General features: G+C 40.6%; 1 protein-coding gene across 1 annotated transcript; it reads left to right on the plus strand.

Annotated features, from left to right (window-relative positions):
• Positions 1–411: 411 nt before the first annotated feature.
• LOC137547649 (uncharacterized) lies at positions 412–15,288 on the plus strand. The gene is made up of 6 exons (XM_068271108.1): positions 412–497; positions 596–663; positions 7,507–7,530; positions 8,826–8,954; positions 11,182–11,346; positions 13,456–15,288. The coding sequence occupies exons 2-6, from the start codon at positions 610–612 to the stop codon at positions 13,654–13,656; spliced, it is 573 nt and encodes a 190-aa protein (XP_068127209.1). The 5' UTR covers positions 412–497; positions 596–609; the 3' UTR covers positions 13,657–15,288.
• The last annotated feature ends 533 nt before the right edge of the window (positions 15,289–15,821 follow it).

A 15,821-nucleotide genomic window follows, 5' to 3' on the forward strand; every position in this document is an offset into this window, starting at 1 on the left:
ATCACGCTTAATGACCTGCAGTTCCTGTCAGTCAGACTGTATTAGTCACCATCACAAGTTCATCATTTGCCTTCATTCTAGACAGGTAAATACTATGACCACAATGTCATCTATTCAGAAAACATTAAAACATAAATCACTATTCAGACTTCCTACATATTGCTAAATAGTGTGCATCTGAATGAAACTAGTTAATTACACTGTACACAAACTGTAATGTTAGTGTAGAAGACGTTGCGTTCTGTTGACAGAAATACCACAAAACCAAGGGGAAGTGTGGGTGAGTGTGGGCAGGTCAGGTGGTCAGAAACCTCACTGTGTCATTCCAGAACAGGAACGGTGATTGGCTGATCCTGCCTGCAGACACATTTAAATTCTGCTACTCCTGAGCTCTTCCACAGCAAAACATAGCCTCTGCTTGTAAATAATCAATCTTCTGCATAGAGGAGAAGAGCACTCAGAATATTGCAGTCTCATCTGGGCAAAGTAGAGCTACGGTAAGGCAAATCTTCAGCTGCTCACACTGTTTTCATTTTGTGTATGTTAAGCAGATGACAGCCATTCCTAAAATTAACATTCACTTTGGATTTTACAGGTGCTGACTCAAAAATGAAAGCTGCGGTGTTCATCGTTTGCCTTATTGGCCTGGCCTATGCTTACTCAGTAAGTATTTCATTTTAATATGTTTTACATGGATATTAATTCATAAGGATTCACAGGCTTCTACACAGAATGCAGAGATCTGTATATTGGTACTTTACAGATGAGTTTTGTGCTGCGCAATGAGATGTAAGCAAATCTTTCACACACAGTTTGTTTTCAATTGTAAATGTGATACAGTATTTATAGTCTGCAGGTCATATATAAAAAGATGAGTTTTTTTGATTAGAAAAACAAGCTAAAAATAGATTTGATTTGGGTGATATTTTAGACTCGAGGGGCCTTGTACATGCCTTATATACAGCTAATGTTTTAGTTACTGCCAGGAGCGCTAAAGGTAACCTGAAGTGAGAAAAACACGGAAACTACCATCGTAATTCCCTTGTAAGCATTGCCAGTTGCTTGGCTGTCATACTGAGCTAGGCTTTAGTTGTTTTTAAGTCACACACCTGCAATAGGCATGCCAGTGGAGTCAGACTAATGATTATTATCATTATTCTTTAGTATTGATATACCGTATATACTGCCGTATAAGACGACTTTTTAACCCCTAAAAATCTTCTGCAAAGTGGGGGGTCGTCTTATACGCCAAGTATCAGTCTGGAGATAGCGTCAGTAGTTGGAGTGCCGGGTACCGGGTGTCAGGCTGTGGTGAATTTACCTAATCGTGCAGTCTTCCTGTGAATAGAAAAGTAGATTGCGCTCTGTGTTTAAAGAATAGTTTCTTGCGAGCAGCAATAGTAAGATACCAGCCAGCGTCCCTAATCACTTGCACACTATTTTGCCAGTTAGACTTTGCAACTGCTGTTCAGGAAATTATGTTGAAAACAAAGAAAAGCCCGAGAATCCCCATTAGGAGATGGACTGGCCCAAAACCTGTCAGTTCTGTCAGATTTTAACTGCCTACTTTTTTCGGGATAGTGGTCCTTTAACACATAAACATGATTGGTCGATGTGAGCAACTGTTCCATTTTTGATTCAGTTTCTTTAAAACATTCATATATGATAGAGATGGTACGTACAATGACTGCAGCAGTTTGTTCAAAGTCACTGCTGGTCATCTGGTGTTAAGGAGGGACAAATTTGTGCAGGCTGCATGCGGTGAAGACCCTACCGGACACGTGGTTAGTTCAGTTAGCCTCTGTATGTAGAAATTGACCATAAAAGATCCAGTGCAATATTGTGTATAGTGTATTCTACAGCAATGACAAGACTGTCTCACACAGGTAAGAATATCATGGTAAAGTATTGCCCTTCTATAGGCAACAAATTGCTACAATATTCTCCCAACGTTGTACGTTGCTCAGCTAAAAGCTTAACAGAGTGTTTGTACTGTGATCTGCAAATATCATTTCAGGCCTTATGACCAGTGACAGATGTTGCCTGTTTACATACTTGCTACTGTCAGCTACAGCTTATTACCTTTACACGGATTTGAGTTTTATTAATTATCTTCAATAATTGCTGCTGCAAGAGAAAAGTGCCTGGGTAGAACATGCAACAATAATTAATGGTCACGCAAGCTTATTTTCATTATAAAACTATCCGAACGTCAGCCTCCATGATAAAAAGCGTGCTGTAATGTGTGCTCATCATTAAGAGTAATTTAATAATATAGATGTGTAGACAAGGCTGGTAGAATGTCCACTATCAATACAGTAATGTGCAGAGATGATCATTAAGTAAACAGTTTATTTTTTTATGATCTCTTTTTTTACATGGGATTGAATGATCTTCTCACTGTTCATCATTGCACATTTTTTTATTATGTTAGCAATAGCAAACTACACCTTGGGTATGTGTATGTGATACTTTTCAATACCTCATTGTTGCTTGGTAAGCTTTATGAAGCCCTGTTCATTATATGTGTACAGAAATCCAATTATTACAAACTGTGTTGAATTTGCAGACTAAAAAGTGTCATATTAAGTTTGTCATCACCCAAAATTTTTTTAAAAAAAGTTAAATAATTGTATTATAAACACATATGTTGTTTTTTTGCGGGGAAGCTTCCCCATCAGGATTTACAAGTAGGGGAAATTGGCCCATATGCAATTTACTTTTTCTCCTGAGTTTTCTCCTAGGTGATATTTTTACACGTTATTAATAAAATGCCTTTTAACCACCTTAGCGGTATGGACGAGCTCAGTTCGTCCATCACCGCCGGTGGCTGCCGCTCAGGCCCTGCTGGGCCGATTTGCTCGCTGTAAAAAGCAGCACACGCAGCCGGCACTTTGCCAGCCGCGTGTGCTGCCCGATCGCCGCTGCAGCGCGGCGATCCGCCGCGTGCAGCGGCGAAAGAGGGTCCCCCCAGCCGCCCGAGCCCTGCGCAGCCGGAACAAACAGTTCCGGCCAGCGCTGAGGGCTGGATCGGAGGCGGCTGACGTCAGGACGTCGGCTGACGTCCATGACGTCACTCCGCTCGTCGCCATGGCGACGAGCAAAACGAAACAAGGGAGGCCGCTCATTGCGGCCTTCCTTGTTACTGCGGATCGCCGGAGGCGATCAGAAATATGGATTAGGAGCGCCCTCTAGTGGGCTTTCATGCAGCCAACTTTCAGTTGGCTGCATGAAATCGTTTTTTTTTTATTAAAAAAAAACCCTCCCGCAGCTGCCCTGGCGATCTTAATAGAACGCCAGGGTGGTTAAACCACGAGCAAGCAAGAAAGTACTCTAAATAATTTTTCTAGTACTTTTTCACCTACTTTTGGGTACTTTTTCAATTGTAAAATGCTTAAAACTTATTTTAAATAGAATATGGAAAATTATCTCCTAGGAGAAAACTCAGGAGAAAAAGATAATTGCATATGGGCCCTTATCACTTTACTGCTAGAGTTAAGAAGTCTCTAAAGCTACATATTCGAGCTAGATTTTCATTACCTGAAAGAGTCATTTGTATGTATATTAAGGCAGAGTAATACATCTGTTCAATATGCATTGCCCTATTCTCATTTCTCTTTGGCTGCTATTTGTTCGGTACACTGAATTGTAATATTTAGTGCATACCAATGTGAGTCTCTTGTTCTTCTGTTGCCTATAATGGCTAACCGTGGCACTCCAGCTATGACAAAACGACAAATCCCATCATGCCTCTTTCTCCTCAAGTTATGCTTAGAGCTGTCAAAGTATTGCAGTGCCTCATGGGACTTGTAGTTCCACCACAGCTGGAGTGCCAAGGTTAACCATCACTGGTCTATGGTATACTGAAGTAACTCAGGCTTATTTTTCCATTTCTTTTATTTTATTTTGTTGTTTTAGCACTAAATCTGGAAAACATTAAATATTTAAAAAGGAGGTTTTAGGTTTTCTGGAGATGTTTTTACTGATACTTTTTATATTTAGAAAATATTTTATTAACAAAATACTAAAGATAAGTTGTGGTTCAATAAGCTGCTAGCATTTGTAGGTTGAAGTAAATTTGATGTAGATGTATGTATGTAGCTTAGAACTCGGCCAAATAAATGCAATGGCTGAGGATTTTGAATGGTCTGACTTTAAACTGCTTAAAAATAACAGAAACTTTGAAAGTTATTAACATCTCATTGACCTTCTCTAGTCTGTAGTAAACAATTGGACTTAATTATTATTAGTCTCCAAGATGGCAGATTTGGCTTCTGCAATGAGACATGCTTATTACATTGCACAGCAAGATAGCTTGAAAGACATCCCTTTATTATATTTAATGTGTCAGATATTTAGTAACAACATATTTTTTTTTATATAGGAAAGAACATTAAATATAAAAATGCATGTTTCCAGTAAGGGCAAATTTAAATCAGATTTTGGATCAAACGATAATAAGTGATATCATTGCTGTCTGGAAAATATATCTTATCTCAAGAAGTTGAACATAAACCAAGTTTCGAAGGGTTTACACTTTTTTGTTTTTATAGAAAACATGCAGGGGCATAGCAATAGGGGTTTCAGAGGTTGCGACTGCATCGGGGCCCTTGGGCCAGAGGGGTCCTAAAGGGCCCTCCCTCAACTACAGTATTAGCTCTCTATTGGTCCTGTGCTCATTATAATCACTTCTATAGATACTTTGAATCAGGGGCGCTTCTAGGCATAGGCAGTACAGGCCATTGCCTGGAGTGCCATTGGTCCTGGGGGGCGTAGTGTTGCTGGATTAAGCCCCACCCCCAAATTAAGCCCCACCCCTGGACTAAGCCCCACCATGTGGGTGTTCTATTACTTGCTTCTGCTGCATCTACTTAGCGTAAATTGCAGGTACCTGCCACCTCTGTGCCTTGTGCATCCTTCTCTCCCCCTTTGTGCCTCCTTCTGTCCATTTTGTGCCTCCTTCTGTCTCCTTGTGCCTCCTTCTGTCTCCTTGTGCCTCCTTCAGTCCCTTGTGCCATGTCTGATCTCGTTTGTCCTTCTGTCACCATGTGCCTCCTTCAGTCCCCTTATGCCACCTCTGCCTCCTTCTGTGCCCCTTTGTGTCTCCTTCTGTCCCCCTGTGCCTCCTTTTTGTCCCCTTTGCCTTTATTTGCCCCCCTGTGCTACCTCTGCCCCGTTTCTCTTTCAGTACCACTCTGCCTCCTTCTGTCCTCCTGTGCCTCCTTCTGTCTACATTTGTACCACCTTTTGACTCCATGTGCCACCTCTGTGCCCCTTTGTGCCTTCTTCTGTCTCCCTGTGGCTCCTTCTGTCTCCCTGTGCCTTCTTACATCCCCCTCTGCCGTCTTCTGTCCCCCTTTTGTGTCTCGTTCTGTCCCCCTTTGTGCATACTTCTGTGCCCCTTTGTGCCTCCTACTGTCTCCCTGTGCTTCCTTCTGCCCCTCTTTGTGCTTTTTTTCTGTCCCTCATTGTGCCTCCTTCTGTCCACATGGTGCCTCCTTCTGTCCCCTTTGTGCCTCCGTCTGTCCCCTTTTTGTCTCCTTCAGTCCCCTTGTGACTCCTTTCTTCCAGTGCCTCCTTTTGTCCCCCTTTGTGTCTCAATCTGTCCCCATTGTGCCGCCTCCTGCCTCACTTTGTGCCTCCTTCAGTCCCCCTGTGCCTCCTTCTGTCCTCCTTTGTGCCTCCTTCTGGCCCTCCTGCCTCTTCTGTCCCCTTGTACCTCTCGCTGCCCCTCTGTGTACCTCCTTCTGTCCTCTTGTGCCTTCTTCTGTCCTCCTTTGTGTCTCATTCTACCCCCATTGTTCCTCCTTTTGTCCCCTAGTGCCTCCTTCTGTCCTTCTTTGTGAGTTTTTCTGACCCTTGTGCCGCCTTCTGTCCCCCTGTGCCTCCCTATGTCCCCCATGTGCCTTCTTCCTTACATGTATTTTCTTTCTTACATGTGTTATCTGGGGAAACGCTGCTGCAATAAGTGTAATTTCTGGTGAAACGCTGTTGCATTACAATTATTTTCCGGTGAAACATTGCCGCATTACGGTTATTTCCTGGTGAAATGCTGCCGTTTTATGATTGATTTCATGGGGGGGCGCCACATGTTTTCTCGCCTGGAGTGACAAAATGGCTAGAGGCGCCCCTGCTTTGAATAGTGGTAATCATTAACTAACTGTTTACCATCCCCTTCCTGCACATCTGACACTGTAGTTGCCATTGGCATCAATTGTTATGTATAGAGTGCTTGGTGAGCCCCATTGTAAGACTTGCATCGGGGCCCACAGCTCCTTAGCTACGCCACTGAAAACATGCATGTATTTTTGTGCATGTTTTCCAGACAGCAGGTGCATAGCAATGCAAAAAAGTTAAAAAAAACTGTTAAAACAAGTGAAGTGTCCAAAAAAAAATAAATTATGTTTTTTTTTTTTTTATTGATGTGAGGGAGCCATTGATTTACATGGGATGTCAATTCCAATATGTTGTTGCACTGCAGAAAAACACACATGAATTTTGCAAGTATGGACCCTGCCTAAGGGCTTGTTCACACTAAGAGCGCTTTTGGCTTTTTGGATTTTCAAAATCTTCCTAAAAGCGCTTGTGGAATGATTCCCTGTGAGATTGTTCAGATTCGATTCCGATTCGCTCACCGAAGCGCTGCCTGTACCATTTTTGGGGTGATTTGCCTCAATGGAAGGTATAGGGGAATCACAAAATGCTTGAAAAAGCGCTTTGTATAGTGATTTCCCCTGCACTATTAAGAATACTTGCATCAGGAAGTGAAAAAACAAATCGCTCTGCAAAATTTTTTTTACAAAAAACCCCAACGCTCAGGTAAGCAACGGGAGGCGCTAAAAATAATCGCGCACAAAATCACAAAACGCTGGTGTCAGCGATTGTGATTTTAGATGTGAACAAGGCCTAATACCCCATAGCGGATATCCATTTGTGCATAAGTAATGTTTATTTAAAAATACCTAAATTAAAGTGGTCTAACACCCAGCATTTCAACTTTGCTTTAAAAGATTGCTTACAGCTTAGAAACGATTATGCCAGATTTTTTTTTTTAGCAGAAATTCACTGAATGGATTAAACATGACATTTTAGTGCTGCATTTAGCTAGAAATCTTCCTCAGTGCTTAGGTTTAGTTACAAATGTATCTATTTACAAAGTAATAAACAAACACTGCTCTGAGAGAACAAAGAGGGCTTCCCCAGCAGGCTTTTCAGAGGTCTAATTGCATTCCAAACAAAGATACATTTGTAACTAAAGATAAGAACGGTTGCGGATTCCTAGTTAAATCCAACACTAAAATGTCATGTTTAACCCATTCAGTGAATTTCTGCTTTAAAAAATCTGGCATAATAATTTCTAAACTGTAAGCAATCTTTTAAAGCAAAGTTGTAATGCTGGGTGTTAAACCACTTTAAGCTTGGTTAAATAAACCATTACTGGCTGAAAACTCTGTATCTCAAATTAAATTTTAACTCATTTATTTTTTTTCCCTCATTGAATTTCAGTCATCAGAATCTTCATCTCCAGAGGTTAGTATAATATACAAATTATCTTTGTGGAATGGATGCAAAGTACACAATTCACACGTCATATATCTGCTCATTGTGTTTTTCATTTAAAGGACACTTAACTGAGGGATATGGAGGCTGCCATATTTATTTCCTTTTACACAATACCAGTTGCCTAGCGTAATGCGGATCCCTTTGACTGCTGTAGTATCTGGATCACACACCTGAAACAAACATGTGGCTAATCTAGTCAGTGTTCAAATATCTGATCTGCTAGCTTGTTCAGGGTCTATGGCTGAAGGTATTAAAGGCAGAGGATCAGCAGGGCTGCCAGGCAAATGGTATTGTGTAAAAGGAAATAAACACTGCAGCCTCCATTTCCCTCTCACTTCAGGTGTTTTTAAAATGTTTTCCTAGTTCTCTATACACATTTAATAGTGGAGCTGAATTCTATGTTCGAGTGCCTTAATTCAATGATGTGAAATATTTTTTTAGTATGTGGTTAGAGAAGCCCTTTCATCAGACAATTCGTTTAGTATGGCCTTCCGTAGCTACCAGAGATGATGATCAATGAAATACTAATTTTCCGGAGTTGATGGAAGTTTAGTTGCAATTTGGATGTAGACTGAAAATGAACCAATGAAAAGCAGCTGCAGCAAATTTTGATTGGGCCATTTTCAATCTACATACAAATTGCAACCACATTGCCTCCTATCCCCTTCCCCCATAAAAGGGCCCCCTTCCTGCGATGATTTTCAAAATAGTGCACCAGAGCACAGTACTTTACCTACTTCCATGGTGGGTTAGGCCACTGCCCCTCTCCTCAATACACCTGTATCCTGTACAACCTCATAGTGCCTTATTGCTCCCAATGCATGTCACATGACAGGAGAGGAATGTGGTCCTGTATTGTGTTCTTCTGTGAATATATCTGGGGAGCACATAAGCTACCTAATGCTTTTATGGTTGTTACATCATTACTATAAGATGCTATTTTTAAATCTTTGTCTTGTGTTGATAAATGCCGTTTTCTATATTTGTTACAGCCACACGTAGTGTAGTGTATTCCAAACTGAACACAGAAATGTGAATTGATAGTTGTTTTTTTGCATGGCCTTTTCAACTTGGTACTCTGCTTAACATCAGTTTTCCTGTTTCCATGATAAGCTGGACAGCAGTAGCGCAGCACATCACTGTGTAAGCCCAGTTAGCATGCAGAGAGTTCCTGAGTTATCATTATTACTGTGTATCCCTTGAATGCTGCAGCCATCATAGTTCTGCAACTGCCATCCTCATACTGTTGTCTGTTTTTACAGTCACCTGAAAGTCCAAGTGATTCCATTTCTTCCTCGGAAGAAATGCGTGGTAACAGTAATGCAACACAGATTGAAAAACTGTTAGCAAGAAGAGGTTACAATCTACGCCGCAGACGTGCTGTTGGACAGGTGATGCCACTGCGAATTGTACAGTGTCTACTTTCTGTACAAAAATGCTTTTGTTAGCGGTTTAAAGTGTACCCGAGGCGACATGTGACATGATAAGATAAACATGTGTATGTAAAGCACAAGACATATTAATATCCAGGCTGTTTTACTTGTTTTATTTTGCTGTCTGAAAGAGTTAAATTCTAGGTATGGAAGTGACAGCTTCTGTCTTGTCAGTAGCTTGTCGGGAATATATTAAACATCACTGATAAGCAAATTACAGCAATAAAAAATTTCCTGGCAGAATACAACTTCTGAAGGTGGGGAGAGATAAAATACATTAACTATTGACCTTTTGTTTTTAACTTTGGGAATATAAAATAAAACCACGCAATATAAAAAAAACCACGCAATATAAAAAAAGTCATTTCTAGGAGTAGGGGGATAAATATAATTGTTAATCCCCCCCCCCCTTTTTGATCTTAAAGCAAACCTGTACCTATGCACATTAATACAACTGTTTGCCAAAAGAGTACAACCTTGGACCATATACAGTGATATGACCCTGTGGTCTAGTGTCCCCTGACATAATTTCCTTTCAATGCAAATAAGCTAAAAGGTAGGCAGGGGGGTTTAAGTGAAGGCAAGACTCTTGGTGGTGGAAACCAGGCCTATGGCATTCTGTTCACTATAAGGAGGATCTGTCTCCATTTAACCTAGATAAAATAATGAATGGTCTCCATGATGTGGAAAAACTCCTTTGACAGCTCTCTCTCTCCCCCCCCCCCCCCTTTTCATCTTAAAGCAAACCTGTACCTATGCACATTAATACAACTGTTTGGTAAAAGAGTACAACCTTGGACCATATACAGCGATATAACCCTGTGGTCTAGTGTCCCCTGACATAATTTCCTTTCAATGCAAAAAAGCTAAAATGTAAGCATGGGGGTATAAGTGAAGGCAAGACTCTTGGTGGTGGAAACCTGGCCTATGGCATTCTGTAACTGTGATGTTAGAAGTTAGCTACTAGTTATAAAGGAGATGGCATCACTATTGCTTATAGCTGCCAGTGTGGGGCAGTGTGGTACTATGCCACACTGTCTTGATTTTTGTTATGCACTTTAGGGAGTTAGAGACCAGATAAAAAGACTAAATTACATGGGCACACGGTCAGTTTGCTGGCTTTAAAGAGAAAGCAAGGTGAAAGGAATATGGAGGCTGATATGTTTATTAAAATATTGCACATTGCATGGCTGTCCTGCTGATCCTCTGCCTATAATACTTCAAGCCATAGACCCCTGAACAAGCATGGAAATCAGATGTCTATGACAAATCTGACAAGATTAGCTGCATGCTTGTTTCAGGTGTGTGATTTAGACTCTACTGACCAGAAAGATCAGCAGCACTGCCAGGTAACTGGTATTGTTTAAAAGAAATAAATATGGCAGCTTCCATAGGTCTCACACCACGGGTTCCTTTTAATGCCCTGTCCCATCTTGTGGCAAGCCATCAGACAGTGAGCACTCTAACAGCCAGCCAAACGGTACTGGCCCCTATTTAGGCCAATGAACAGAGAAATTAAGCAGAATAATTTTTGACATTTGACATTTATTGGGCTAACCTCTTTTCAAAAAAAGTTGTTGGAAGAGAAACAAGAGGATTGCCATCGCTGACTTGTTTTTCAAGGTACCAGTTCAAGAGCTGTCATCCTTGCATTGCTATTTTGTGATTTATTCAACTGGAATACATAGGTAGCAAGTAAGGGCTCAATACTCGCTTACCCCATTCTTGTTCCAAGTTGGTGACCCACTTGCATCATTAACATAAATCTGATATAAAGTGATTTTTACAAACACAAATAATAATAATAATTCCTTTTTTTGTATAGCGCCTTTCTCCTGTCGGACTCAAAGCGCTTGCGAGGCAGCCACAAGAGCGCACTCAGTAGCAGTGTTAGGGAGACTTGCCCAAGAAACTCCTTACTGAATAGGTGCTGGCTTACTGAGTAGGAAGAGCCAGGATTTGAACCCAGGACTCCTACATCAGAGGCAGAACCCTTAACCATTACACTATCCAGCCACTGCTAGATAGCAAATAAGCATATCCCAGCCATAATGTCCTCAGTGTGACAGATATGACACAGTAAGCACATTCCTGATTCTCAGTACCTCTCTCTCAAAAGCATTGAAACAATTGTCATATTCTAGTGCCATATATTTGAAATAGTTCTGTGTGGTCTTAATTACAGGTGTCTTCAAGTGAAAGTCACAGCAGATCTTTGTCAGATTCATATCCTGACACCTCCTCCTCTTCCTCAGAAGAGGTCAGTGTTGCTCCTGCCCCTAATCCTGATGCAACAACTGTGATTTATGGAAGAGGAGACAGCCTGCGACGTAAACGTGCTATCGGCAAGGTATGTAGCTCATGGCATAGAAAATGGTTCAAAAGGATCATGGATCATCATAGCAGCTGTATATATGTTGTATAAGGACAACACATTCCCAACGCTACTGTACTTCACTTGCAAAGTCCATTCAGCCAAACAACGCACATTGCGACCAAGACATACCGTATATTATTGATGACATACAGGTAAGTAGACTGTGGGCGATGGGTGAGGAAAGCCTGATGACCATTTCGCCCCCTGCAGCTTCTTCTGTAGGCTTCCTTCATCCACCACCCACTGTATACTTACCAGTATGTCACCAAGGATCTATGTCTTGTTTGCAACATGAAATGTTTGAATTAATGGAGTAGTTGACGCATTGGCATACAGAAAAATCTACTGTCCTCCTACACATTGTATCTACCTGCCTGTCATCCCAGAGAACATTGACCATCTCAGCATACTGGTTCACTCACACTACTGGACATCCATCTCTCATTGTAGTGGTGAATGCATGACCTATACCTCTTCAATCTATATATATTTTGTGTTATTATATATATTAAGCCCGCTTTTGAAATCTTTATTGACAATTAAGGACAATAGCCCAATGAACCACTTCACTACTGAGGGGGGTTCCCCCTTCTGTACCAGAGCAGTTTTCATCTTTCAGCGCTTCTCCCATTCATTTGCCTATAACTTTATTACTACTTATCACAATGAAACAATCTATATCTCGTTTTTTAGCCACCAATTAGGCTTTCTTTGGGTGGTACATTTTGCTTAGTTTTATTTTATTCTAAATGCATTTTAACAGGAAAAATAAGAAAAAAATAAAAAAAAGTCATTATTTCTCAGTTTTCGGCCATTATATTTTTAAAATGCATACTACCGTAATGAAAACCCACACATTTTATTTAATCTTTTGTCAAAGTTATTAACACGTTTAAAATATTTCCCTAGTACAATGTATGGCGTCTATAATTTATTTGGAAATAAAGGTGTATTTTTCAATTTTGCGTCCATCACCAATTACAAACCCACAATTTCATAAATACTATTATTATACCCTTTTGACATACATATTAAAAAAGTTCAGTCCCTAAGGTAACTATTTATGTATTTTTTTTATTAGTCATTTTTTTAAATAAGCATTTCATTTATTTAGGTAACTATGGGAGAAGGTGGGAGGTAAGGGGTTAATTTTAAATGTAGTGGTGGTTCTTTTTATTTAAAAAAAAAAATTAATGTAGGTGTATTTTTACTATTTAACCACAAGATAAGTACACTATCACAAGATAAGACCACACTATAAGCACGCTAAACAGGAAGTAATGCGTGGACGTGTTACTCCAGAAGATACAATGACGCAGGCATCTCATAGATGCCGGTGATCATTGACACAGGGACTTAGATTAATGAATGGGAACTGTGTTCCCGTTCATTTATCTCTCCACGAACAGATGGTGAGTACCCATGCGGGAACGAGCGGCTGCCAATTGCACCCATTGACGAATATCTACGTCCCTGGGCAGGACCTGAAGTCCTGCGAGACATAGATATACTGTCGCAAGCCACATAAGTGGTTAAGGCCTTATAATAAATCTTCCTGAAATCTTGTTGTCTGACTGAAGGACTGTTACATAGTTACATAGTTATTTTGGTTGAAAAAAGACTTACGTCCATCGAGTTCAAATTTGGTAAAAAAGTAAATTAAAAGTAAACCTATTCTTTAAATTGTTAATGTGACCTGGAAGATGGGTCAGATAACCCCCTTATTAGGTCAGTAAAAGGCTGCCCACCAGTTAAACGCTGAAGCCAGTGCTCTTTTTTAGGAATGAAGTCTGCTCTTGCTCTTTTAGCCAACCTTCAGGTACCCAGCGAGTTCTGGTTAGTAACAGAGAAATTTTGAAAAGTATCCTATACTTCAGTGGCTGATCCACCAGTCACAATCTTGCAACTACATGGAAGTGGTAACATTGGCCAGTCATTGGTCATCAAAATTGTATGTGTGTACACACCTAAAGGCCTCTTGAGACTTCTATGATCGTAACAGAACTAGACATAAAGCATATGAAGAACACTGGCCTAGAATAATTTAATTTAATTAATAAATTTTATTTCAATTTGACACAGAAGCCTCACAGTAGCTCTGAAGAAAGTGCAACTACCGAAAGCACAAGCAGTCACACATCTGAAAGTTCAGAGGAAGATAGCCATGAGCGAAACACTAAACAGAACCTTCTGCAAGGCATTCAGGAGGCAACTACGGTTCCTGACACATCTGAGGAAAGCTCAGAGGAGAGAACAACAAATAATCCTGTCTTCCAACTCTGAACATGTCATGTTATGACACTTATTTCTGCAGCCTTTTATCTTTCTGTTTGTAAGAACGATGTATGTTTTTGTTATTATTACATTTCATGATTTGTTTTCACTTGGACTTGTACAAAGCTGGGCAAAGGGAGTGTATCCTGCCTTATTCAAGGCTCATTTTATCATGTTTTTATCCCTTAAACCCCAATCTTTGCCAGCTTGATTGTCCTCCATGCTGATATATATAAATGGGTCACTCCAACAAACTAACCTAAACCTAACTATAAGAAAATACACATGGAGAATGTTTAATAGATAGTCTTGATCATAGCCTCAAGCAATAAAGGAAAACCTTAAGTGAAAAAAATAATTGCCTATTTACTTACCTGGGGCTTCTTCCAGCCCTTGAAGTCCATCATACCGCGCCACTCGTTTCCTCCGTTGTCCGCCTCCAACCAATTCATGCACGGCCCATGCCACGCGCCTCCTCCAATGTGCTCCCGTAGTTGTGAGCACTCTCTACTTGCGCAGTAAGCAAAAATTGCTACCGCTCATACACAAAACACTCCCAGCCACGGGAGCGCAACAGGAAAGACTAGTGAGTTGCCCGGCTTACAGAGGGAAACAGTGGAGGAACGGGGGAGTGTGGGATTACAGCAAAGGACCAGGAGGACTTCAGAGGTCTGGAAGAAGCTCCAGGTAAGTAAATGGGCAATTATTTTTTTCAGTAAAGGTTCCCTTTGCAATATGCAAGGCCCTAACTCATACAGCATTAAAATAGATCAGTGGTAGATCCTTAAAGCAACCCTGTAATGGGGAGATGGGTAAAAGATAGCTACTTACCTTAGTATGTGGAAGCCTCCGAAAGGTCCAGAGGCTTCCCAGATCCATGTTGAGCCCTCCGTCCCAACACAGGGTCCCTCTTCTGTCTGTGGACCATCTAGACTGGTCCTGCATGGGTAAGGCCTGTGCATGCCCCATAGAACGAAGCCACTCATGTACAGTTTTTTTCCTCCGTGCAAACAGGCTTCATTCTACTGGGCATGCATGGATCTTACTGCAAGCCGTGCAAGCCCAGGGCAGATGGGATTGTCAAGGGCGGGAATAGGGCCACAAGAAACCTATTTGAAAAGCTTTTGCCAAACAGGTATAGAGGGACCCTGCACAGGAAGAGTGGGCTGCAGGAGGATCAGGGAAACCTTTGAACTATCCAGAGGCTTCCTGTTACTGAAGTATCTAACGTTTTCACTTTATTCTATACAGGTATGCTTTAATGTCACCACTGTCTCTTGAAAACCAAAGTAACAAATCATTGTATTTGACTTGCCTTTCTTACTGTACTGGCTCAGAGAGGAGCTGCTATTATAACTTATGGATATGAATGTATTGTATTTGCTGCTGATGTATCAATGACACTTTACTTAGACTACTTCTATAACACTAGGGACATATATGCAACCTCTGGTATTTAGTGCATTGCAGAAATAACACCTCTTGTACTGCATGCATATATACTTGACTGTTACTTTTTAATTCACTGCATAGATGGTATTGCATTTAAGCCTTACAATCACTGTTCTTGATATACCTTTTATACTCTATACAAAATTCCATTCTGTTATTTTGATGTTTAATAAAGGTACATAGACAATATTCTTTTCTAGTTAAGTGTAGTCATTACTAAACTGTATGATGTAGGCAAAGATGACTTCTTGGTTACCTTTAACTACTAAGTATTAAGACTTTGGCGCATGTGTGAGACGATATAATACAAAAACCTCTAACCATGGTAAATATCAAAAATGGTTTAAGAATGGTTTTAAATAAAAAATAAATAGATAGATAAATAGATATAAGACAAAGATAAGACGGAAAATATATATGGAGAGGCATAGTGGCTAGTTCTCTTGCCTTGCAGCGTTGGGTCCCCGGTTTAAACCCCAGCCAGGGCACTATCTTCACAGAGTTTATATGTTCTCCCCATATCTGCCTGGGTTTCCTCCAACATCCCAAAGACATACAGATAAGTTACATACCCCCTCCCCCCAAAAAGGAAATTATACATACATATGACTATGGTAGGGATTATATTGACAGTTAAAGTGACTAAACTATTCTGTACAGCGCTGCAGAACATGTCGGCACTATATAAATACTAAATAATAATAATGAATACCAGAGAGCAA

This window comes from Hyperolius riggenbachi, chromosome 1, assembly GCF_040937935.1.
Source record: "Hyperolius riggenbachi isolate aHypRig1 chromosome 1, aHypRig1.pri, whole genome shotgun sequence".
Classification (NCBI taxonomy): domain Eukaryota; kingdom Metazoa; phylum Chordata; class Amphibia; order Anura; family Hyperoliidae; genus Hyperolius; species Hyperolius riggenbachi.